This window comes from Ahaetulla prasina, chromosome 7 (assembly GCF_028640845.1).
Source record: "Ahaetulla prasina isolate Xishuangbanna chromosome 7, ASM2864084v1, whole genome shotgun sequence".
Lineage (NCBI taxonomy): Eukaryota > Metazoa > Chordata > Lepidosauria > Squamata > Colubridae > Ahaetulla > Ahaetulla prasina.
This window is the reverse complement of record NC_080545.1, coordinates 17,152,653-17,178,643: the sequence shown is the minus strand read 5'-3', so window position 1 is coordinate 17,178,643 and position 25,991 is coordinate 17,152,653. Positions and strand designations below refer to the sequence as shown.

General features: G+C 43.1%; 2 protein-coding genes across 3 annotated transcripts; one reads left to right on the top strand and one right to left on the bottom strand.

Moving 5' to 3' along the window:
- Positions 1–1,033: 1,033 nt before the first annotated feature.
- MCAT (malonyl-CoA-acyl carrier protein transacylase) lies at positions 1,034–9,326 on the bottom strand. Its single transcript, XM_058191898.1, has 4 exons — positions 8,708–9,326; positions 6,779–6,866; positions 3,146–3,363; positions 1,034–1,937 (listed from the first exon to the last, which is right to left on the bottom strand). Exons 1-4 carry the CDS (start codon positions 9,107–9,109, stop codon positions 1,515–1,517), a joined length of 1,131 nt encoding a protein of 376 aa, XP_058047881.1. The 5' UTR covers positions 9,110–9,326; the 3' UTR covers positions 1,034–1,514.
- TSPO (translocator protein) lies at positions 7,534–25,991 on the top strand. 2 transcript variants are annotated; one of them, XM_058191900.1, is made up of 4 exons: positions 7,534–7,691; positions 19,738–19,930; positions 22,950–23,088; positions 25,686–25,991. In XM_058191900.1, exons 2-4 carry the CDS (start codon positions 19,746–19,748, stop codon positions 25,854–25,856), a joined length of 495 nt encoding a protein of 164 aa, XP_058047883.1. In that variant the 5' UTR covers positions 7,534–7,691; positions 19,738–19,745; the 3' UTR covers positions 25,857–25,991. The 2 variants fall into 2 exon arrangements, with proteins under 2 accessions (XP_058047883.1, XP_058047882.1); XM_058191899.1 differs by lacking the exon at positions 7,534–7,691 and adding an exon at positions 12,911–13,040.

The window sequence follows — 25,991 nt, the reverse complement described above, 5'->3', positions numbered from 1 at the left end:
TCCACAAATAGTTCAAAATTATGACTCCAAACCAAGGCGAACATAGCAGATAAAACCATGTTTAACTGGGCTTCATTCAGAAAGTACAAGTGGCTGGCATACTATATGTGTAAACACTGATCAAACATGTTTATTTAAATGTGTGAAGAATAACACATCGATTGATAGATCTGCCCTTTTGATATAATCTTATGTATCAAAATATATATATCTTATTTTCTCTTGGCTGCATTTTCCTCAGCCTGACATAAAGTGTTTGAGTGATGTAATCTGAACAACTAGATTATTTATTGCCTGACATCATTAAAAGATAATGGCCCTGATATGTACACATGAGCATTTATTCTGTTCCAGTAGGGCTTCTGATCAAATAGGTTTCCATGTTATTGAAATCATCATAAAAATAGAAACATACTAACAGCAGGGAAAATATCCAACCAATGAACGATGGCGATAGCTTCATTCAAGTTGGCTGTAGAAAGAGCTTAAGACAGGGGTGGGCTGCTGGGGGTTCGCAGGGGTTCGGGAGAACCTCTAGCTAAAATTCTGTGCAGTTTGGAGAACCCCCAAATCCCACTCCTGGCTGGTCCTGCCTGCCCCTCCCCTCCTGAGTCCCCATGAGGCCCATTTTGGATGTAGGTAAGTGCAGGGCATGCGCAGAGGCTCAGGGAGGGCAAAAAGCCCCCCCCCCCCGCCATGATGCAGGAGGCCGATTAGCAGTGGTGGGTTGCTACCGGTTTGCTCCGGATTGGCTGAACTGGTAGCAACGGCAGGCTCTGCCCACCCAGACAGCTCTGCGCATGCACAGAAGTGTTGCGCGCACACGAGCGTGCCTGCGAGCAAACTGGTAGCAAACAAAATTGAAACCCACTACCAACTAGGCCACACCCACCATTGCCACACCCACCGGGCAGAGAACCCCTTGCTAAAATTTTTGAAGCCCACCCCTGGCTTAAGAACATTGTTGCTGATGTACCCTGGAAAACTGACAAGCTAAAGAATACCCCAAAGAAATCATTATGTGCTTCATCGATTATAGAAAGATCTTTTTATTGTGTCAATCTGTGGAATATGCTCAGAAAAATGGGAATGCCAGAATACATGCTCATTATCCTCATGAACTATACAGGTCAGGAAGCCACACTACAGACAGAACCTTGTGAAACTAGTTCTGGATTGGCAAAGGAGTGCAACCAGACTATCCTACATACCGGTGTTGTCATACATACACTTGCATTGTCCTCAGGTGGAAGAAAAGGCTCCATTAGGTCAAGCACACTGCAAATGTAGTTTTATATTATTCGCTTGTGTCACCAGGACAACTAAGGTGAAGGGGATTAGGCCTGTTAGATAGGTACATACCAAATACATGTAAGGCACTCACAGGCAAATACGTTAATTTGACGAAAGGCTCAAAAATACAATGGAGAATACTTTCGTTCCAGGCATGACAATAAACCTGTGCAAAGAGGTTATGCAGGCAGCAAATTACTTCCCATTTCTTGCAAGAATCGCTACGTTTCTTCATTTGTTTCATCTTCAGAAACATCAATATTACTATAATATTTTGAAGCCTTTAAATTGCAACTTCTTAGAATTGCACCTAACTGTTTTCCAGGTCCCACTTCATATGTATAAGGAAACTTTTTCCCTTTATTCCTTTCATAGATTGTGTGCATTATTTGTTCCCATTTCACTGGCGAAACCAATTGTTCCACTAAACAATGCCGAATCTTTTCCGGCTGCCTGTATTTCTTGCTATCCACATTTGAATAGACAGGGATGAGGGGTTGTTGGAAGCTGATTGATTCAAGAGCTTCGGATAAAGGTTGCATTGCTGATTTCATCAGTCGGGTATGAAAAGCACCACTCACAGGTAGCATTTTAACACGTGCAAATGAGAACTTCCTTGAATTTTTCAGTAAAAATTCCAGAGCCTAAGATTAAAAAAAGAAAAAAAGAATTATTTCACTCACCTGGAACTGCTTTAGTATACTTCACTTTTTAAAGAATTCTGAATAAACATCTGCATGCTGATGAAACGTGATCCAAGGAAAAACAACAACAAAAGATGTTTTAGAAGCATGCAACTGATCAATAGTAGTACAAGCACTACAAATTAAGCCAGAAATATGGAAGTCTTAACTTACATTCACCATCAGAACAAAAAAACATGTTGCAGGCTGCCTTTTGGATACTTTGTGATGCATGATGTCATGAGACTGCATCTCCTATTGCTGGCAATTCTAACAGTCCTGATTGTCAGTGAAACCCTAGGACCACAAAGGCTGACCGCAACTGAGCGCCTCACATCACCAAGTCTTGGGAAGAGGCAGCAGGCAAGCAGGGCAGTGCTGCAGGCAGGTAAGTGGGTACCATCGCTTGGAAGTCTGGAATGCTGGTTGGCTGAACAGGAGCCGTGGCAGCACAGCGGTTAGAATGCAGTATTGCAGGCTACTTCTGTTGACTGCCGGCTGCCTGCAATTTGGCAGTTCGAATCTCACCAGGCTCAAGGTTGACTCAGCCTTCCATCCTTCCGACGTCAGTAAAATGAGGACCCAGATTGTTGGGGGCAATATGCTGACTCTGAAAACAGCTTAGAGGGCTATAAAGCACTGTGAAGCGGTATATAAGTCTAAGTGCTATTGCCATTGATGCAGGGAGATGGTGCAGAGAAATTTGTTAAGTGAGTTTGGCCCCATTTTACGACTTATCTTGCCACATTTGTTAAGTGTATCACTGCAGTTGTTAAATTAGTAACACGGTTGTTAATGAATCTTGCTTCCCCATTGACTTTGATTGTCAGAAGGTCACAAAAGGTGATCACATGGCCCTCGGGCACTGCAACTGTCCTAAATATGAACTACTTGCCAAGCATCCAAATGTAAATCACATGACCATGGGGACACTGCGATGGTCATAAGTGTGAACAATAGTCATAAGTCACCTTTTTCAGTGCTCTCGTAACCGAACAATCACTGTGAACTGTAGTAAGTCGAGGACTACCTGCATATATATATTATATTAGTTGCAGTAATTATTATTGCAATTAGTAATTAATGCAATTAGAGCATCTCAGGCTGGGGAAGATGACTTGTTCTCCCGGTTATCTTTACACCATCAACTACAATTGTTTTAATAGTACCTGTAAGTGTCCTGCAATGACTCTGCTGTCTGGAAACAAGTAGTTTGAAACTTCACATACAGGATCTTCTATGCCCAAAGTCTTGCAGTATTCACGAGCTTCCAAACAAGCAGTTTTATAATCTGAATCTCTTCGGCCAATAACAGAGAGCATCCCGCTTGGTGTGACTTCAGAGGCCTCTTGCATGGCTTCAGCCCGTGTCTTGACAGCATACAGGGCTACGGAAAAGAAAAAATATCTCTATAGATATTTGAGATTGTTGCTACAGAGCAAAAATGGCTGTAGGAGTAGCAAACCTAAAATACATTTACACAGTCACAACTACTACAAGGACCCGCTACTGTGGTCATTGGGAGAGAAAAGCAGATGATATAATCTTATGTTATTTCTTCTATATTGTATTGATCGTTATGTAATGATTTCACAAAAATGTATGTAATATATTATGAATTTAAATAGTGATGTTTTTTACAGCATCAGTATGAAACAACACTCTATATATCTGGTAAATAGAACAGGGTATTTAAAAATGGGTAAGTAGTTTTTAAAATTGACATCAATATGTTTTTAAAAATTGCATCTTTATACGATAGTGAAAAAACATCTTAATAACAACGTAGTGGTTCTTATAAAGGAAAGTGCTGGAAATTACCAACTTTCAAATCTCTGGGGAATCCTTTTCATGTCACATTTGGCTACCACAGAATTCTCATGCAGAAGATATGGGATTACAGTTGCCTACACTGTAACATCTGTACAGCTCTATTAAGGCTCAGTATACTTTACGTATTTCCACATGAGCCAAATGTTCTGTATTTGAAACAGATACAACTTTTTGTAATGTATATTATGTCAAGGTTCCAGAAAAACCTCTTCTGCATAAAAAAAACTCAGAAGCCATTGTTTTCCAGAGTTCTTTACTAGCATGAGGAAACTGGCACACGATGAGTGAAATTCCAAAACTGAATTTCCGGATTCTTTTCCCAGTTATACAAACCCCAAGAGTCCCACTCCCCTGACCCCTTTGATGGTCACATGGTCCCATGTTCTTCCAGTTCATTCGAATATCTTCTTGCCACTCTTCCTGCAGATGTGAACACCATCCGACCTTGACCGCTTGAAGAATGTTGCCATACCCCTCAACCCCCCTTCCTCCCCTCAGGGGAAAAATGTGGCAGCGTCTGGAACCCTAAAGTCTAGTATGGTTTCCAGGCCTGACATATTGCTAATTCACCCTTTGGCACATCACCTCAAAGTCAGCCACCAAGTGTTCAAGCCCAGTGTCTATGGAGATTCTCTATCATCCAAGTCATCGCTGTCCCAAAAGTGTTTTTTCCAAAAGGCAACAGAACATTCTTGGGTTTGGGGGGGGGGGGGGGTTGGAAAACATTTCACTTTTCATCCAAGAAGTTCAGAACAGAACACATTTTCAAGGACAAACAACAAGAAAGTACAGTTGCCTTTTGCGGGATAAAGTATCTTTGGGATACACAAGTGCAGCGTAAGTTGGAGGGTTCCAAGTCATGCTTTCTTCTTTGGGAAGAAAGATCCAAGGAAACTAAATATAATTAAAGGAAAATCAATAATCAATCTATCAGAGTAGAGCTGGAAGGGACCTTGGAGGTCTTCTAGTCCAACCCCCTTGCTCAAGCAGGAGACCCTATACCCGAGATGGCAAACCTATGGCACGCGGGCCAGAAGTGGCACACAGAGCCATCTCTCCGGGCACGCCAGCCGTCACCCATTGCTTTTCTGGGTTCCGGCATGCACACGCGCGCTGGCTAGCTGGTCTTCGCATGCTGGGTAGCGCTGGAAACCGGAAGACCAGCTCCCTGGCGCGCATGCATGCGCCGGGAAGCTGAGCTTCCAGTTTCCGTTGCATGCATGCGTGTCGGCCACCTGGTCTTCGCACGCGCATGTGCGCCTGAAACCGGAAGACCAGGTGACCGGTGCACGCATGCGCGCAGAGTAACTGCTTTTCTGGTTTCTGGTGCTCCCGCACGCACGGACTCCTGTTTCGGCACTCAGTGCCAAAAAGATTCGCCAACACTGCCCTATATCATTTCAGACAAGTGACTGTCGAGTCTCTTCTTTAAAAATCTCCAGGGAGGAAGCACCCACAACTTCTGTAGGCAAGTTGTTCCACTGTTCAATATAAGTAAAGGGTCTCCCATCCCAAAATCATAGTAAGTAAGGAATGTAAAGAATCTTAAAGACCACCTAATCAAACTCCCTAACACAGGAAATAAGTTTTGTTCACATTTCTATCGATGCCATATTTCCCTCACATACTTTCACTTTGGTTATCAATTGCTGCAGCTGTGCAAAGCATTTCAAAGATATTTTGCAAAAAAAAAAAAAAAATGTTGGCGCAACCAAAGGATCTTTCTTCAAAACACTGAGGAAGTTGTTCTGCAAGGATACTGACCCTGTTTCATCTGGTAGCCCCAACATAAATGTTGCCTGAATACCCTTATTGCACATAGAGACCACTTAAGAAAACCAAATCATGGTAAAGGAAGTTGAAATTATGATTTGAAATAATGTCGGCCTGCATAAGTTATAGTTTTCTATTCACCCAGTTAGGATTTGACAAATAAACACAGGAATTAAAAGAAGGCCTTGCAGGCATAACTTCTGACTGAGCAAAACAGACAGTGAAAGAAATGTATCTTTACTTCAAAATGCAACTGAATTTCGGAGACGAATAAAGCCAAGCAATGAGAAGACATGAAGCAGAAGATGAATAGGTTTACTGTTTAAAAGCTTACACCATGGATTACCGTAGACCATAATTAAGTAGAATATCCAGCCTGAATTACTTTTTACAACAAACCTGCACAAAATATTTCACTTGATTCTTTAAATTTAAAATTTCACAAGAACTGCTTTTGAAGATCAGTGTTTTAAATATATTAACAAATATATATTCAATTTTTTTTAAAAAACTGCACAACTGTACTGAAAATGAGTGCATATATAACATATTTCAAGTATACCAAATGTAAGCAAAGTTCCATGTGTAAGGTCTATGAACTATAATTCCTGTGCTTCAAAGAGGCACTTCTACATCTGCTTCTTTTATCGAAACAAACTCTGCAATAAGTTTCCCATTTGAACAAAAGTAATTATAAGCAACAAAATACTTCAACAAAAGTAATCATAATCTTATTTAACTTTAGTAAATAAGAAATTCCATTTTGAAGTTCTCGGAAAAAGTAAACTCAGGATTGTTGTATTTCATCAATTTGTAAAATGAACAAACAGAAATACGTGAATCAACAAATATATCACAGATATATTAAACAATAGATGTGTAACCTGGCAAGAATATGGGAGTTCCAATACCCTCTTGATACTGTTGCCTAAGGGTATAATGTATACTATTGTTACCACCTCCCTCATTCTGCCACCTCTTTTTATTTTTGCTAATCAATAATTTTTTTAGTCGCATATTTTTGTATTTTAGGAGAATTATAATGAATTTTTTTATTCCTCATGAGGAATTTTTATTCCTAATGTGCATTCCTTTAATGCACATATTTTTTTAGGCTTGTGTAGCTCTAAGTTGAACAAACATTGTTATAACAAGGAAAAATAAAACATTTCTGTATATTGATACTTGCTTTATACCTTCTGCGTAATCTATGGCTCCTGCAAAAACAAGGGCAGCATATTCTCCAATGCTGAATCCAGCAGCAGCAACACAGCTCTCAACAACCTGTAAAAAAAATTTTTTAAATCACTTTTGAAAATATGTTCAGAAGTACACTGATGACATCATGTAATTTGTAAGGAAACATCTGCAAGAAAAGTTCAAGCTCAGAGAGCACCTAGGATCTCATGTATTCTGAAAACTAAACTGTATAATTTCTAAAAAATTCTAAACTGAAAAGAATCAAGCTGATTTGTAACTATCAAGATTGCATAATCTTAAAACACTAAGGAATGAGCTTTGCTATTATAAAGAGAATGTTCAGCTCTGAACTCAAAAGATTCTCAGATTGAATATTGTCTCACTTAAGCACTGCCTAGTAAAATATGTGATTGGGGCTAGTATTTTCTTTTCTAAAATTGCAGATTTATACATTTTACAAACCGGCAGGTGAATAAATAAACCCAGATAAACCCAAATAATCACAGCTCTTCTGCAAGCGGTTTAAATCTGTTTATCGTATACAGATATTTAACAATTATAATTGAGAGTTTCAACTTTCACCGATCAACAGAGTTGTAAAAGTGTGACTTTCCCAGAGTCACAGCAGCCTCCCAAAGCCATGTAATTATCAATCTCCTGCCAACTTCCTTGTTTACATTTCCCCACAAACATTTTACATTCCACCCTCAATCACAAATGGGCAAGCATAATCACGTGACTCTGGATACTGCATTGTAATTGCAAACTGTTTTGCAACTGCCTGAGTTACAACCACATGATCCTGGGGACGTTGCGGTAGTTACAACTACACGGACCCATCCTAAGCGCTCCTTATTCAAGGCTGTGGAAACTGAATGGTCGCTGAGCAAGCGGTGCAAAAAACTACCTGTAAGTCTCTCAAGCTTTTATGTTGCAATTTTTAAGAAATCAGGGTGGTGCCATATAGTTTTGAAAGGTTTTTAAAATCCTGGTTTCTTTTGGCACCTGTTAAAAGATGGTGAAAGAATAAATATATTCCAGCAACGTGAGTTAAGTTTCTCAGGCTGACCTTTACATAATATGTTAGTCTGTTTCCAGAGGGAACACTTATTTTATTTTATTTTTATTTATTTTGTCGAGGACATACTAGATAATATATATAAGTATAAGCTTGAATTGAATACATAAAGTGAATACAATTAAAGGGAACATTAGGACAGGAACGGTAGGTACGCTGGTGCTCTTATGGTGCCCTTACAGACCTCTTAGGAATGGGGCGAGTCTTAGGTTAAAGTTTTGGGGATTTTGGGATGAGACCACAGAGTCTGATAGTGCATTCCAGGCATTAACAACTCTATTACTAAAGTCATATTTTCTGCAATTGAGTTTGGTTTTCTGCAATTGAGGGAGACCTTGCTGAGGTCTCTTTCAACCACTTCACCTGGCTTATTTTCCAAATGCTGCAGCTTCTCTCTTGGATGGCAATGTTCGACTTTAGGCTTTTAAAAAAAAAACAAAAAATTTTTTTGATCGATATTCCCCAGTCAAACAGCTCGGATCCAAGTTAAGTCTCATCTGCCTCTTCGGAGTTTACCAGTTCAGCCCCAGAAAGAAATTAAGCCGTTTCACACCCTTTTGCAAGGGAGGCTCCCGATTTTAGGCGGGACCATAAATGTGGCAACAAGAGATTATTATAAGGTGCCAAAGGCTTCATTGTACCTCCCACAGGAAAAAATTCATTTGGATCCCCTACTTTTACGGGATAACCGCTGCAGGGGTGGATTTTGGGAGAACAACGCTCTTTGAATCCCGCAATACGTCATTTTTTTTTAAAAAAAAAACTCCATCGAACAGCTCCAAATCCTAAAACTGGAAAGGGAACTCAGAGGTCATCCAGTCCAGCCCGCACAGAGAGCCTTCCTCACCCAGGGCTGCTGATGGTGCAGCTTCTCCACGGCCGCCAAAGAACAGACGAAGACGGCGGGCTGGCTGTGCACGGTGCGGTCCAGCCGGGCGCTGGGGCCGTCCTGGCAGAGGCTCCACAGGTCGTATCCGAGCACGGCCTCGGCCACGCGGAAAAGCTCCCGCACGTTGGGATACCGCAGCAGCCCTCGTCCCATTCCCACGAACTGGCTGCCCTGGCCGGGGAAAAGCAGAACGGAGGTTTCCTCGGGGGCGGCGCGCTGCGCCTTCCGCGTCTTCTCGTCCACTTCGACGGTGGCGTTTTCCAAGAGCTCCTGCACGCCGGCAACCCCTCCGCCTCCTCCGGGCAGCGGAGTGAATGGCACCCGGCCGAGCCAGAGGCGCGGAGCCAGCCGCACCGCCATGCTGGTCCCGCGCAAGCGGATCGCGACAAGGCCCGGCGGTTGCTACGGCAACCCTTGCTTTCCTAGACTAGGCCCCGTTTAAAAAATAAAAAAACGTCCGTTAAAAAAAAAAGATTAATGAAAAAGGTTCCCGCTTTGCCGGGAACCGAGGTTCCGCGGCTCCACCCAAAAAGCGTGACGTCACTCCCGGCGCAAGCGCAGTGTCGACGCCTCCTGGCGAAGCTTCTAGGCCTGGGGGTGGGGGTGGGGAGGCCTTAGGATGGGGCAACTCTCCACAGCCAATTCGCCACAGGATAACTCGCTGCCCTGGACAATTCAACTGAATTATTTTTTAAAAAAATTTTTTTTAAAATATTTTAATTTTTGCCATTCACATTTTATTTAGTCCAGGGGTCTCCAACCTTGGTCCCTTTAAGACTTGTGGACTTCAACTCCCAGAGTTCCCAGAGCTGAGGGACTCTGGGAGTTGAAGTCCACAAGTCTTAAAGGGACCAGGGTTGGAGACCCCTGCATTGGATTATTGTTGGGGACCATCTGCTGACTCTGTAAACCGCTTGGAGAGGGCTGTAAAAGCACTATGAAGCAGTATATAAGCCTAACTGCTTTCGCTATTGCTATTTTCTTGGATATTAGTGTAACTCTTCTCCATCAGCAAGTTGTCCCATGCAGGGGTGGGTTCTATTTACCTTTACTACAGGTTTACAATGGGATCATATGCACGTGCTTGCTTTGCTTGTGTGCGGGCCAAACGTCTGCGCATGCACAGATCGTCTATGATGATATCTGGGTCAGTGGGCAGAGCCGCCCACCAGTTTTACTACCGGTTCTTGTGAACCGGTCCAAACCAGGGGGCAACCCACCACTGATCCCCTGGTGTCTTGTCTTGTAGCACTGGAGTCTCCAACATGAGTGGGTTCTACTTACTTTTACTACCGGTTCGCAACGGGATCGCGCGCACTTCTGCTCAGATTGACCATAATGATGTCTGGGTGTGTGGGCGGAGCCTCCAGTCGATTTTACTACCGGTTCACAAGAACCGGACCGAACCGGGGGCAACCCACCATTGGTCTCAAACCTTGGCAACTTTATGACTTATGGACTTCAACTGCCAGAATTCCTCAGCCAGCTTTGCTGGCTGGGAAATTCTGGGAGTTGAAGTCCGCCAGGCTTAAAGTTGCCAAGGTTGAGGACCCCTGCTGTAGCGAGTTGGCTGTGTCATGTTGGCCATGATGGTTTGGCTGTGACAAGTTGATTTTAGCGAGTTGTCATAGACTCCCCAGGAGGATGTGGGAAGAATAGGTTGCTCTGAGGCGCTGAAGGACTTGCACAATTATTTGTGGGCATGGGGCATCTTGCTTGACTTTTCATTCTTTGCCCCTGATTTCTTTCTCTCGGATCCTGGCATGTGGCAAAGCCAACTCAAGGCAACGCAAATTTGACTTGCTGGAGTTTGAGCGATGGGATAATTCTGCCTTTCAGGAGTAATAATTCTCCGTTCCTTCTTCTGTCTCCTCTTGTGCTTCAAACTTCTTCCATTGGCCTTGATAACATAAAAGACAGCATGTGTATGACCAGCTATTGAAGTAAACTGAGTCAGAGAGGAGCAAAGTGATGGTAGCAGGATTGGTGGGAGGCCCAAAAGACATTTGTTAAGTGAGCGTTGCCCCATTTTACAACCTTTCTTGCCACAGTTGTTAAGTGAATCACTGCAGTTGTTAAGTTAGCAAATTAAGGGTGTTAAGTGAATCTGGCTTCCCCATTGACTTTGCTTGTTGCAAAAGGGGATATCGCATGACTTTGGGACACAGCAATGGTCATAAGTGTGAACCAAGTTGCCAAGCATCTGAATTTTGATCACGTGATCATGGGGATGCTACAAAGGTTGTGAAAAATGGTCATACCTGGCTACCTGTGGCCTTCCGGGTGCGCTTCAAGGTGTTGGTGACCACCTTTAAAGCGCTCCATGGCATAGGGCCGGGCTATTTACGGGACCGCCTTCTGCTACCGAATACCTCTCACCGACCCGTGCGCTCTCACAGAGAGGGACTCCTCAGGGTGCCGTCAGCTAGGCAGTGCCGTCTGGCGACGCCCAGGGGAAGGGCCTTCTCTGTGGGGGCTCCCGCCCTCTGGAACGAGCTCCCCCCAGGACTTCGCCAACTCTCGGACCTTAGAACCTTCCGTCGTGAGCTTAAAACACACTTATTTAGGTGCGCAGGACTGGACTAGGTTTTTTAGATTTTTAAATTTTTGAAATTTTAAATTTTATATTGATTTTAATTGGTTTTGGTAATCAGGCTGGTTAGAATAAGTTTTTTATTTGTGTTTTAATCTGTATTTATATGTCCTTTTTATATGCCTGTTAACCACCCTGAGTCCCTCGGGAGATAGGGCGGTATACAAATGTGATCAATAAAATAAATAAATAAGTTAACTTTTTCCAGTGACATAACTTTGAACAGTCACTAAATGAATTGTTGTAAGTTGAGTACTATCGGTACTAAACTCCTGCTTCCTCTTTTCCTCCACAAAAGCAACCTGTGAGGTAGATTGAGTGTCAGCGTTCCAGAAAACTCCTCCTGCAGAAAAGACTCCAAAACCAACATCTTTCAAAGTTCTTTTACTAGCATAGGTGAACTGGCACAGTTGGATGAAAACCAAAACTGGGGATTCCGGTTCATCCCTCAGTAATACAAACCCCATTAGCTGGTGGTGGGGCTGGCTCAGTGGTGAAATGCACTTACCTTCACTACTGGTTCGGAAATGTGAGCGTGCGCACCTCTTCTGCACATGTGCAGAGCCTCCTGCACATGCGCAGAAGGTCAGAAATGGGACATAATGACGTCCTGGTAGGTGGACAGAGCCTCCCGCCATCGGCCCTACCAATTTGCGCGATCCGGATAGATCTGGCTGGATTTCACCGCTGGTTTGGCTGTAAGCCATTCAGCTGAATTTTATGACTAAGCATAAAGAATGCAACCTTTGGATAAGCAACCAAGGAAAGATTGGCTCCTCCCTTGAAGCAAATAGAAACTTGTACTTTGGACACACATGCAAGCAGTTGATATATTAGAAAACTGCCTACGTTTGGCAAGTTGAGGAAGATGGAAGCCTGTGGATTTGTTGAACCAGAGAAATCACTGGAATGCTCTTGGAAGAGCTGCAGACTGGCGAAGAACAAGCCAAGATAGTAACCATTCGTCCATTTAATCAACTTGAGTGCAAGTTGATGGAATTGAAGTGGAAAAAAAAATCTATCAAGTGAAACTTGATCATACAACCATGTTGTTTCCAAGAAAGCTGTTTGATGTGGTTCAGTTTCCTAATCTAGCCTACAGCTCTGGGAGTTCCGGACAAGCTGATCAAGCTGTAGCCAGATTTCATGGGCACAGCTTTGCAAAAGACTCTCATTAAGCTCAGATCAACCTTGAAAGCGTGTCTCTATATTTTTCCAGGTAGCAATGCAGAAGATCTAAAGTCATTCATATGGCCTTCTGAGTTGTTTTATTTTTAAAACTAAAAAAAAAACATACAGGTTTCTATAGTCACAAAGCAATTTGATATGCAAGTGTTAAGAGACAAGTGGAATAAAGAATTAGAGGTTTCTATACTGTACTGTGTAGACAATGGGAGAGAGTGTTTTAACTTCTTTAGTTAGAATCCCAGTTGATCTTAATTTATGACTTATAAATTACAGCAAATATTTAGTGACTTATGGCTTACCTAGTAATATTTAGAACGCACTTCATTAGATTTGATTAAAAATAATGCAATAATGGCAGCACCGCCCCAGTGCAAGGGTGTAGCTTCTAGCGACCGGCCCCTGTATATATGTGGGGCATTCCAAACCACACCCCAATTTTTCCGAACTGCTTGTAGGAGAGGCATTCATTTCCTTCGGCCGTGACTTGGAGGAGCGTGGCAGCTATGCCAGGTAAGCTATTTTCCTCCTGGTGGAAGATGGGGGTGTGCCTGCCCACGTTTCTCAATCAAAAAAGACTTCAAAAGTTTGGCCAACTAAAAAGAAGCGGGAGAAAGTCTCCTTTCAATCTGCCCAAGGATCCTGGAATCCTCCAGTTGCTCGTTCAATTGTTTCCTAGGGGCTGTGTGTCCACATTTGCTGTGTATTTTAGGAAGTGCTTACACATACCTGTAACTCTCCAGGGCCCAGAAAAGGTACTCTTTATCTGTATTATGTGCCCAGGTGGTGATTAGCTGAGAAATACTCTAGATTAGCCGTTTAAGATGGTCACATAAAAAGCAATGGGGATGAAGAAAAAGGACCCCTTTATCAGTGGGGTTTTTGGGGAGACGAACCTAACTTCTTTTAGGGAAGTTCAGTGCTTCCAGGCACTGAAACCCACGAAAGGTAGTTTTGCCTAGCCAGCTGTCAAGCTCTTCTTGACAGACAAATAGCAACAGACCTATATATGTCATAACCATGTGTCTCATAGAGGCTTCTACAACCAGCTTTATTAGAAAATAAGCGACTACAATAGGGGGCAGAAATTGCAGGCTGAATACTTTCCACTAGAACCTTAAATAAACTTCCTAAACAGAGCTTATTTCGTTCTCTTGGTTTGGAAAGTAGAGAAGTGTGCAGAGATTCTGAATTTGCAGTGTGTCGTGTCCCACTCCTCCTCTGACGACCAGGTCGGGGAAGTCTGTATCAAGCATGGCCACAAAGCTTCTGCAGCTTTGCCAAAGTTCTGTCAGAGTTCTCAGGGCAGGCAGGAGTCCAAGATGTGACTTCAGCAATCCAAATTAAACTTTGCCTGACTCAAAGAATGCCAGAAAGCAGATCCTTTATATAGGCCATGGGGTGTGGCTCCATGACTCAGCACTTATCCAGGCCTGCCCCTCCCTTCCTTTTGCTGACATCGCCTCTCCATTCTCCGGAAGCGTGGATCCCTCCACCCTCCAGTTGCCGGCAATTCCAGCTCATGACTGGCTTCATACTCCTCATGTTGGGGGAGGGGTTTATTTGCTCAGTTTGTCCAGGCATGGTGCCAGGACTGGGGGCTGAAGGCATGCCAGGCCATTCGTCTTGTTCGGTCTGTCCGGGCATGGTGCCAGGACTGGGGGCTGGAGGCATGCCAGGCCGTTCGTCTTCATTATCCATCTCTGGCTGAGATAACAGGAGATGAGAGGGGCACAGCTGCGGAGAGGGGGGTGAGCGAGGCACAACACAGTGTTTTCCAAAGGCCCGTGTTTTTTTCCTGGGTATCGAGAAGACCATAACCTCAGCCTTAGCTGTTCTAAATACACTAAGGAAGGTGATACCTGCCTGGTGCTGGGATGGGAGATCACCACTCCAAGGGCTAAACCGAGAAGTTGAAAAAACTTCAGAAGGCAGGCACTGGCAAATCTTTTCTTTATGGTTCCAAGAAAGCTCCAGGAGCATGTCCATGAAATCACTGAAAAGGTTGACTCAAGATAGTCTTTAAAAGACTGAATACTGTATGTTGTTAATTAGTATCTAGATGGGAGACCACTAGGAAAAAAGATAATGACATATAATTTCCATCAGTACGTGAACAAGACTAGGTAAATTACAAGGAAAGCAACGTAGGAGATTTTATACATATGCTAACCGATCTCCAACTGGAAATTGGCAGATTGGCAAACATTCTAAACACTTTTACTAATGTATTGATTAATCCCCTGGATTTGCTACCTGTTGTGCCTCGCCCGCCCCCTTCTCCGCAGCCAGGCCCCTCTCATCTCCTGTTACCTCAGCCAGGGACTGATAGTGCAGATGAACAGCCTGGCATGCCTCCAGTCTCCAGTCCTGGCACCATGCCCGGACAGACGGAGCAAGATGAATGGCCTGGCATGACTCCAGCCCCCAGTCCTGGCACCATGCCCAGACAGACCGAGCAAATAAACCCCTCCCTCACAGCATGTGAACATGAGGAGCAGGAAGCCAGTCACGAGCTGGAATTGCCGGCAGCTGGAGGGTGGAGGGATCCACACTTCTGGAGAATGGAGAGGCGATGTCAACAAAAGGAAGGGAGGGGAAGACCTGGATAAGTGCTGAGTCATGGAGCCACACCCCATGGCCTATATAAAGGATCTGCTTTCTGGCATTCTTTGAGTCAGGCAAAGTCTAATCTGGATTGCTGAAGTCATATCTTGGACTCCTGCCTGCCCTGAGAACTCTGACAGAACTTTGGCAAAGCTGCAGAGGCTTTGTGGCCACGCTTGATACAGACTTCCCCAACCCGGCCGTCAGAGGAGGAGTGGGACACGACACTACCTAGACAGAAGCAAAGAGCTGGATTGTTCTGTTCTCTCTTTCTTTTTTTCCTTTTTTCTTTTCAAGCAATTTATTATAAATCTCTTGCTTTCTCTGGATGGGTTAAAATAGAACGCTTGTGTATGGTTGACTTAAAGTAATGTTAAGGTTTTAATTGTTCAAAAAGTCAAATCTTTGGGAATTATTTAAAAATTTCCATAGGGCCCATTCAGTCAGAAAGTCAGTAGTCTAGGTTATCCAGAGAAAGCAGTGGCTTTTCATGAGGCTGCCTCTGCCTGGCTTAGGGAGTAGAAATTGGCTTGCTGAATTTCAGGCACTGGCCAAAGACCAGACTTCTTAACATAACTGAAATGTAATGTTGAAATTCCCACACTGCCAGGAAACTTTTAAAAATTAAATAATTACCATGGCTGATCAATTTGTATTGAGGTTGGTAGAAAAATCTAGGATTACATTTAATACAGGCTTAAATGAGTTGTGAAGCACAATGGGCAGCAATGTACTATGGAGACATTTTGACAAGCAGTTAATCTTCTGCATCAAGTTGTCTCATCCCGATTTTTACCTCTGCACCAGTGTTTGTAATGCATAAAATCACCAGAGATATAAAGAGGAAAGTCAATGCTTTCTGCAAGTCACTCAGAAAAAAATGGTAACATTGTAATGAGAAGTAAGAGTAGTAGTCATTTTGCTTGTTTAGTTTGTTTGCTACTGAGAGCTACAAATTAATAGACAACAGACACTTTTATTTTGAAAAATAATAGGCAGGATCAGATCCTTTAAAACAGGGGTCTCCAACCTTGGTCACTTTAAGACTTGTTTTGGCATTAGGGATTCGAAACCGCTGAACTGCCGACCTTTCGATTGACAAGCTCAGCATCTTAGTCACTGAACCACCACGTCTCTTAGGAGTAAGGGATATACCTCTTTAAAGAAAAGCAAAATATGGCTCTTCACTCCAGCCTTTAATGAAACTTCCTCAAGGGGAGCTGGGGCCTTAATAAAAATAATACGTTAGGCACACCCTGGTTGTCAGAAACTTTTTCTAACAACTAGAACACAAATCGCCCAGGTGCAACTGCAACAGTTCCAGATACCTCAAGGCAACCCTGAGCATTTATTCCTGTCAAGGACTGGGCTCACCTAGCATATTCAATCATTTTCTTTTTCAGGAAGCTATTATCGTGAGCTCAGCAAAGTACTAGAATATAAACCGGCTTCTAACTACAGGGTCAGTTCTTAGACAACAAGACAGCATTTTTGCCATTGCCTTCTCCTGGGATGTTTTTTTCAACTTCCTGGTCTAACCTAGAACCTGGTGATTTTCCTACTTTTTTGAGACCAGCCAGGTTACTTTACACCAGAGTTCCCCAACCTTTCCGGGTTGGCAGCCTGGAGCGGGGAGAAGGAGGGGACAGTTTTGTGGGAGAGGCAGGCGCGTGTGCACGCAAGAACACCCATTGCTCACGCAAGTGGGTCCATGAGTGCCCATGATGCTCACACAAGTGAGGCCCCAAGCGCCCACAACACTCACGTGAGTGGAGCCGTGAGTTCCTGTATGCTCCCATGAGTTGGGCTATGTGCCCAGTTGTGAATAGGCCTTGGCCCAGTAGTGGGCCATGGCCCACAGGTTGGGGACGGGACTCTTGCTGCACACAACTCTTGAAGTAAAATGAATCCATGCCTGCTTTGGTTTGGGCTATTCAGTGCAAAGATGCAATTTGTATAATTTTACAAGTTTGAGCGATTGGTCTACTGTAGGAGGGGAATACAATAATGTCTTTAAAAAGCCATTTTAAAGATGTAAATAAATTAAATGCATAGATTATTAGAAAGCTTTATTTCTTATATATATATTTATACACACATAAATATGAGAAGAAAAAGAGGACAAGGAGCCTTTTTTTCTCCGCTAGTTGTTGCCAGCTGTAAGAGGTGGTACTCAGAGGTGGGTTTCAGCAGGTTCTGACCAGTTCTGGAGAACCGGTAGCGGAAATTTTGAATAATTCAGAGAACCGGTAGCGGAAATTTTGAATAATTCAGAGAACCGGTAGCGGAAATTCTGACTGGCCCTGGCTCCATCTATTCTCTGCCTCCTGAGTCTCAGCTGATCGGGAGAAAATGGGGAAAACTAATTTCCCAATTTTTCTGCCCATTCGACTCTTTATAAAGGTAAAGTCCATATTTTACTCCCTGAATTGTTGAATTATGGAACACGAAAGGCAGCAATTGGAGGTATGATCCAAGCTAACGAAAGCCGAAAGTAACTGGTAGACTCCTGTACCGAAATTCCTTTTCATTAAAACAGATCAAAATCTGCAGGTATCCAAGGACTTGTCTTATTCTGTAACTATTTCAATCAAATTTTTTTAAATGGTAAAAGGGGTTTAACAAACTATCTTACCAGCTTTCTAGTAAGACCACAACATAAAGGATTTGTGCTGGTGCTGAATAACCATCTACTCAAATCCATGCTCCGGAAAAGGATAAAGCTACAATGCATCTTGGTTCTTCTGCTCAACCCTAATTGAGAATTACATCTTTGCATCCCATTCAGCCATTGGCAAATAGGCCATTAAACAGTTTTCACTTCATATGTTGTTGTTGTTGTTGTTGTTGTTAGTTGGGAAGTCATGTTCGACCCTTCGCGACCCCTTGGACAACGTTCCTCCAGGCCTTCCTGTCCTCTACCATCCTCTGGAGTCCATTTAAGCTCACACCTACTGCTTCAGTGACTCCATCCAGCCACCTCATTCTCTGTCGTCCCGTTCTTCTTTTGCCCTCAACCGTTCCCAGCATTAGGCTCTTCTCCAGTGAGTCCTTCCTTCTCATTAGGTGTCCAGAGTATTTGAGTTTCCTCTTTAGGATCTGGCCTTCTAAAGAGCAGTCAGGGTTGATCTCCTCTAGGTTTGATCACCTTGCAGTCCAAGGGACTTGCAGAAATCTTCTCCAGCGGCAGAGTTCAAAGGCTTCAATTCTTTAGCACTCAGCCTTTCTTATGGTCTAACTTTCACAGTCATACAATGCAACAGGGAACACCTAAGGTAACACCTTAGCCTTGACTATACGCACCTTTGTTGGCAGAGTGCTGTCTCTGCTTTTTAGTATGCTTTGCATAGCTTTCCTCCCCAGGAGCAAACATCTTTTAATTTCTTGGCTGCAATCCCTGTCTGCGGTGATCTTACTTCATAGAGCTAATAATTAATTAAACCCTGCATTAATCCAAATTTTAAAAGAAAAAATGGCCCCTGCCTTGGAACTACTGGGAACATTTACAATAAGAATAGCATACTCATGGAAAAACACATAATCATGGGAAACTGTCTATCGCATGTAGTCTGCAAAATATGTGCCATGTATGTATTCATACCCATAGAAGACGCTAATTATATATGTAACAAATGCAAACTAATATCAAGAGACTATGAGCAACTAGGTATGAATGCCACAGAGATGGGAGCACAGGTAGTGTTTTTATTTGTACTCCCAACAAAAAGAAGGCAATTAATGAGGGAACCCAGAGCATTTGAAGTAAACCACTGGCTTAGGAGTTGGTGCCAACTAGATAATTTTGGATTCCTATAGTCTACAATACCTGCCTCAGGGTCTTCTGGTAGGGGATGGACTACACCTCACAAGAACTGGGAGGAATGTTTTTGGAAATCAGCTGGCTCAGTTTATCCTTAGGGCTTCAAAGTACAACTGGACTGGAAGGGAGATCAATTTTTTGGACCTAAGCCGATACAGGGTCAGTCAAAAAGGACTCGGTTGCCTATAAAATAATGCTCAAGAGTATGAGGAAGAAACAGCGAACTTGAATCCTAGTACACAAAGGCAAGTGGTTGCTCTTACAGAAACTTGGTAGGATTAAACCCATGTCTGGAATGTACAGTACACCTAGAAGGATTTAAAATGTTCAAAAGAAACACACCTAACGAGGAGGTGGAGTTGCATTATACGTAAGCAATAACTACACCTCTACAGAAATGCTCCCCCTGCAAAAAAGCTGTAAGGGTGAAAACCTTATGAAATGTGTTCAGGTTAATATAAAAGGAAAAGGAATGACATTGCTATAGGTCAGGGGTCTGCAAATCTGGCTCTTTTAAGACTTGTGGACTTCAACTGCCAGAGTTCCTCAGCCAGCAAAGCTGTTCTGTTCTGTTCTGTTGTTCTGTTCTGTTCTGTTCTGCTTTGACGATGCGACTTTGACACCCCTGCTCTAGACATCCTGCTGGCCCAGGGCTTAGGCAATGATGCTTTTGTTAAAACAGATTCTAAGTCTTCCTTAAATGTGCTGTTTTCCTGGCTTTTTTGAAACTGTACATTTTGCAAAATCAATTTTCATTCAATTTTCTATGTGCCTTCATTTCAGGAGCCATAATGGAAGTGGTTTCATCTTGGATCCCAGCTACCGGCTTCACCATCTTGCCTAATGTAGGGGGGTTTTTATTGGCCTCGATAGTCAAGAGGGAAATGAAGTGGTATAAATCTTTGAAACTGCCACCCTGGCGTCCACCAAACTGGGTGTTTGGACCTGTGTGGGGAATTTTATATACGACAATGGGGTAAGCATTTTCTTTGTTTGGTCAATTGCAGGCCAATTTGTCTGTGATGGTGAATCTCTCAAAATTCTGTCCATGTAGTTAACTTGAGATCAGCCCAGGGAGTAAAAGTAGATGGCTTTTAACTGATATTGAGGTCAGTTGAAGCTGCTGCTATTCATTTAATTACTCAATTAAACAAATTTGTAGGTCAGCCTAGTAGATACTCTAGGACAGGGGTCTCCAATCTTGGCAACTTTAAGACTTGTGGACTTCAGCTCCCAGAATTCCTCAGCCAGCTTTGCTGGTTGAGGAATTCTGGGAGTTGAAGTCCAAAAGTCTTAAAGTTGCCAAGGTTGGAGACACCTGTCCTGAAGACTCACCAAGGGCTAAATTAACACTCAAGGAGAAAACAAGTAATTACAATATTAAATTCTCACATTGGGGAAGTGTGGCATCCTGAATAGTTTGGAGTCAGATAATTGTCAATAATTTTTCCGCCCATGTGTTTTAATTGTGTTTTAATTATTCTATTTATTTATTTGCCAAGCATATATAAGATTACAGATATAAGTATAAACATGATTATGAACACATGAAATACATGGATATGAATAAAAAGGGAACATTAGGACAGGGATGGTAGGCACGCTGGTGCGCTTATGCACGCCCTTAACAGACCTCTTAGGAATGGGGTGAGGTCGACAGTAGACAATCTTAATAGACAAATTCCTTGTGTGTCCAATCACACTTGGCCAATAAAAATTCTATTCTATTCTATTCTATTCTTAAGGTTAAAGTTATGGGGGTTTGGGGAAGAAACCGCAGAGTCAGGTGGTGCATTCCAGGTGTTGACCACTCTGTTGCTGAAGTCATATTTTCTGCAATCGAGTTTGGAGCGGTTTATCTTGAGTCTGTATCTATTATTTGCTCGTGTATTGTTGTGGTTGAAGCTGAAGTAGTCATTGACAGGTAGGACATGGTAGCAGATGATTTTATGTTCTATGCTTAGGTCAAACCGAAGGCGGCGTAGCGAGCAGAGGAGTGGAGGACTCTTCTCGTGAAATGTTTTCTTGCCCAGATGCTCAGGAGACCCAAATGACAGTTTATTTGGGTCACAGGATGCCTCATCCCAAGGACTCACTTTGAACTTCTTTTCAGTGCCAGGCATTTTGGTTTTTGTTTCCCTTTAAGTTCTTTGCATCATTATTGCTTTCTGTTGCCCCTTCTGATGTTAATTTTCAAATTTTAAGGATTGTTACTATGTTTTGTTTCATTTTTCCCCCCCACACTTTATTTTTGGGTAAGCCCTGTCACAGGTCCTTCCTTAAACACACATGCAAATTATTTCCTTACTGTATTTCCTTACCCTTTGAGATAAACTCAGGGGTAGGCTTCAAAAATTTTAGCAAGGGGTTCTCTGCCCTGTTGTTGGGTGGGTATGGCCTAATCGACCTCCTGCACCATGGCAGGGGGAGGCGTTTTTCCTCGAGCCTCCGGGAAGGTGAAAACGGCCTTCCCAGGCTCTCTGGAGGCCAGAAACGGGCCCATTTCCGGCCTTCCCGAAATTCCAGTAGGCCCGTCTTTCGCCCTCCCTGAGCCTCCATGTGCACCCTGCACTTACCTGCATCCAAAATGGTCCGTGTGGGGACTCCTGGGAGGGGCAGGGTGGGGTGGCTGGGGCCAGCAGGGCCAGCCAGGAGTGGGATTTGGGAGTTCTCCGAACTGCACAAAATTTTAGCTAGAGGTTCTCCCGAACCGCTGCGAACCCCCAGCAGCCCACCCCTGGTTACAATCCAACTTTTGCTGATTTAATGGATATATCCAAGCTGCTTGCTTGGAAGTTTTGTGGCAGTCTAGTCTAAAGTCCTGGGATTTCCTGCTATAGACTAGACTAGACTAGACTAGACTAGAATAGAATAGAATTTTTTATTGGCCAAAGACACACAAGGAATTTGTCTTGGTGCATATGCTCTCAGTGTACACAAAAGAAAAGATATGTTCATCAAGAATGCTAAGATACAACACTTAATGATAGTCATAGGGTACAAATAAGCAATCAGGAAACAATCAATATCAATATAAATCATAAGGATTGTAATCTCCCATTCAAGTATTAACCAACAACCCCTGAAGGCTAGGAGTTTCAAGAAGGATTTTTTTGTCAATCCTATCTGAAAACCTTAGGGTTTGAAATTGGAACGGAGGAAATATTTCTTCATTTCTTAAAGTGGTTGCTTCTGTCTTAGAATGATCTTTCAGCACCATCTGAAGGGAAAAAAACCAGAAATAGTGTCATCTAAAAGAGAATTAATTGCATTCTTTTTTAGATAGGATATCTCCCTTTACTGTATTTGTAGATTAATTTGTAATCTTTGCATCAAGGCCACATTTTAGGGGACATCCTTCCCGGTTCAAAAGGCTCTTTCTATTTTTCAGTTTCTATATTTAGCTGAAATCGTAGATAATGCGCTTCTCACCCTACCCAAATTAAATCCTGGTTCAGCTGAGAGCATCTCAAAAATCTTAAATGGGCTAGTTTTATTTAATATTGGAGGGAAAACTACTAACTAGATGGGAAATTGTGGGAAATGAGTTTCGTATGGCTGCCTGGACAGGTTTCTACAAGGACCAGTTGAGTTTGATTTGAGGATGGCCTTTGTTCTTAGCTGAACTTGAAAAAATAATCATGGTCGGGCTTAATTAGTGGTTAACCGGAAAATCAAAGAAATCCCAGGGCTTAGACTCCATGGAGAGCCCCAGGAAAATGCCATGTCCTTGATTAACTTGATTATTATGCAAATTGCAAGACTACTGTATATGCAGGAACAAAATTGAGTTTGAAGATTGTGATGCTGGAGAAGAAATATGATACCAGTATTTTTCTAATGAGTTGTAGACAAAAAATGAAAATATCTCTTTGACATATATGCCAAATGATTTCAGTATTGTAAATGCACAGATTTAAACTGCAAGTTTGTTGTTGGTCTTAAAAAATCCCCATGGCTGGTTTATTTTCTGACTGTATCTTCTATCCTTATAGATATGGATCTTACTTAGTATGGAGGGACTTGGGAGGTTTCAATGAAAGGTCCTTTGCTCCGCTGGGACTGTATGTGGGGCAGTTAGCCTTAAACTGGTCATGGACTCCTACCTTCTTTGGACAACACAAAATAGGACTGGTAAGTTATATATGCACACTGTACATGTCATTGGCCATAGGAACCTTGAGCTGTGCGGGGGTGTTTTCAGGACAATACAACAATAATTTATGTGCCACAATATGTCCTATTTATTGCAGAGCTTGGGAAAACCGAGTTTCCTTTTATAAATAAAGAAACAAACAAACCTACCTACCTACCTTCTGGACCATCACTCAATTTTTTTCAAACGCTACTAATAATGCCAAATATGTTCTGTATACTAAGGAATGGTTATGGCAGTGATGGCGAAACTTTTCAGCACTGAGTGCCCAAACTGGAATGTGCACGCATGCCAGAGCCCCAAAAACTTGAAGACCAGCTGGCTGGTGCATATTTTTTTTTAATTTGAATTTATATCCCGCCCTTCTCCAAAGACTCAGGGAGGCTTACAATGTGTTAAGCAATAGTCTTCATCCATTTGTATATTATATACAAAGTCAACTTTATTGCCCCCAACAATCTGGGTCCTCATTTTACCTACCTTATAAAGGATGGAAGGCTGAGTCAACCTTGGGCCTGGTGGGACTTGGACTTGCAGTAATTGCAAGCAGCTGTGTTAATAACAGACAGACTTAGTCTGTTGAGCCACCAGAGGCCCTTGAGCCACCAGAGGCCCTTATGTGGCCTTTAGAGGCCCTTATATGCGTGCACCGGCCACCTGGTCGTCTGATTTCCAGCACACGCATGTGCACAGGCCAATCATCTTCACATGCACAAAGCCCTTGAAACCTGAAGACCAGCTGGCTGCTGCGCATGTGTTTCTGGCGCACAGATGCGCACCAGCCAGCTGGTCTTTGGATTTCTGGGGCTCAGGCACACGCCAAGATCAGCTGGCCAGTGTGCATGCATGCACCAGAAACCAAAATAGCAGCTGGCCAAGGCATGCATGCCCACAGAGAGGATTCTGAGTGCCACCTTTGGCACACGTGCCATAGGTTCACCATCAGGGGTTATGGAAAACCCATCTTTTAAAATACATTGTCTTGTCTACCATAGTCATGCCTAAATAATCTTTAGGCTTCCCGAAAGTTACAGTCAGCCAACCAGGTAGATTCAACATTCATGCAACATGCAGGTATGATTTTTTTTTTTAAAAATGTCTTCTCCTGTTTTTCTTAGGGAAACCTGGCTCAACAGTAACTCTGAGAGGGATCTAGAATAGAATAGGAGAGTTGGAAGGGACCTTGGAGGTCTTCTAGTCCAACCCCCTGCTTAGGCAGGAAACCCTATATCATTTCAGACAAATGGTTATCCAACATCTTCTTAAACACTTCTAGTGTTGGAGCATTGACAAATTCTGGAGGCAAGTTCTTCCACTGATTAATTGTTTAACTGTCAGGAAATTTCTCCTTAGTTCTAAGTTGCTTCTGTCCTTGATTAGTTTCCACCCATTGCTTCTTGTTCTACCCTCAGGGGCTTTGGAGAATAGCTTGACTCCCTCTTCTTTGTGGCAACCCCTGAGATATTGGAACACTACTATCCTGTCCTTCATTAAACTAGACATACCAAGTTCCTGCAACCATTCTTCATGTTTTAGCCTCCAGTCCCCTAACCATCTTTGTTGCTCTTCTCTGCACTCTTTCTAGAGTCTCAACATCTTGGGAGTTCTAATGGATAATCACTTTAAAATGAGCCAACTGTGTGCAACAGCAGCCAAAAAAGCCAACACAATCCTAGACTGCATCAAAAGAGAAATAGTATCCAGAGTACATGAAGTACCAATTTGCAAAGTCATAGTAAAACCATACCCCGTTTCCCCCAAAATAAGACATCCCCTGATAATAAGCCCAATCTGGCTTTTGAGTGCATGGCAATAAGGTCAAGCGCTTACTTCAGGGTTCAAAAAAAAATATAAGACAGGGTCTTATTTTCAGGGAAACACGGTACTTGGAACACCGCATCCAGTTTTGGAAACCACAATATAAAAAAGATGTTGAGATACTGGAAAAGAGTGCAGAGAAGAGCAACAAGGATGACTGTTCAATCCTTCGGTTGCTTCCAGGTGGCTTTCAATTTTACACCCTCTTGCCTCATTGACACACCTTTTGTGAGTCTCCAGGAGTTCAAAGCAGCATAGCCAGCACTGCCTCTTCCATTCTTTCCCACAACCATTCTGGGATTGAGGTGAGAGAGAATGAATGAGTGACTAACGTCCTCAAGCAGCCTCTCTGGCCTCCCAAATTCCTCCCCATCACCTCCCACTGGCCCTTTACTTGAATTGGCTACTGCAGTGATTCCCAAAGTGTGAGCCGCGGCTCCCCAGGGAGCCGCGCTATCGTCATGGGGGCGCCGCGGAATATCTGCGCCCGCTGGGTCTGGCGCTGATGCGCCATTTCTGGGGCGTCTGGTGCGCATGCGCAGTTGCAGGTCGGATTTCCGGGGGAGCCGCGGGCGAAAAAGATTGGGAACCTCTGGGCTACTGTCTCAGCTCCCCTTGTCCCAGCAATGTTCAACCATTGTGGGAGCCTGTAGTGATCACTGTAACGCTACTTGCTAGGAGAGAATGGTGACAAGACAAATAATAGCACTGTTCTTTCTTGCTTTTAATTCACGGCATCTTTATTTTTCTGTTTCAGGCGCTGGTCGTTCTATTTCTCACTACAGGAGCAGCAACGGCTACAACGGTGGCTTGGTATCATGTGAACAAAACTGCAGCATGGTTGCAGTATCCATACATAGCTTGGTTATCATTTGCCTTTCTGCTCAATTACCGCATCTGGAGGGATAATCGCAATAAGAAAAACTAGGGAAATTTTTTTTTTTTTTTTAAGAGTACAATTAAAGTTCCACCTTCATTAATTGCCATTATAATGCCACTATCCCATTGTTGCCTTAGTAAATCATGTTAATAGAGATTCGGGAAATAAAAAAGGGGAAACTGA

Excerpts from the sequence above, each read along its gene's own strand:
- MCAT (XM_058191898.1), bottom strand. The coding sequence starts at position 9,109 with ATGGCGGTGCGGCTGGCTCCGCGCCTCTGGCTCGGCCGGGTGCCATTC. Across the intron at positions 6,867-8,707 it reads TGCACCATCAGCAGCCCTGG|GTTGTTGAGAGCTGTGTTGC; the intron begins GTGAGGAAGGCT and ends TTTTTTTTACAG. Across the intron at positions 3,364-6,778 it reads AGCCATAGATTACGCAGAAG|CCCTGTATGCTGTCAAGACA; the intron begins GTATAAAGCAAG and ends TCTTTTCCGTAG.
- TSPO (XM_058191899.1), top strand. Across the intron at positions 19,931-22,949 it reads ATTTTATATACGACAATGGG|ATATGGATCTTACTTAGTAT; the intron begins GTAAGCATTTTC and ends CTATCCTTATAG. Across the intron at positions 23,089-25,685 it reads GACAACACAAAATAGGACTG|GCGCTGGTCGTTCTATTTCT; the intron begins GTAAGTTATATA and ends TTTCTGTTTCAG.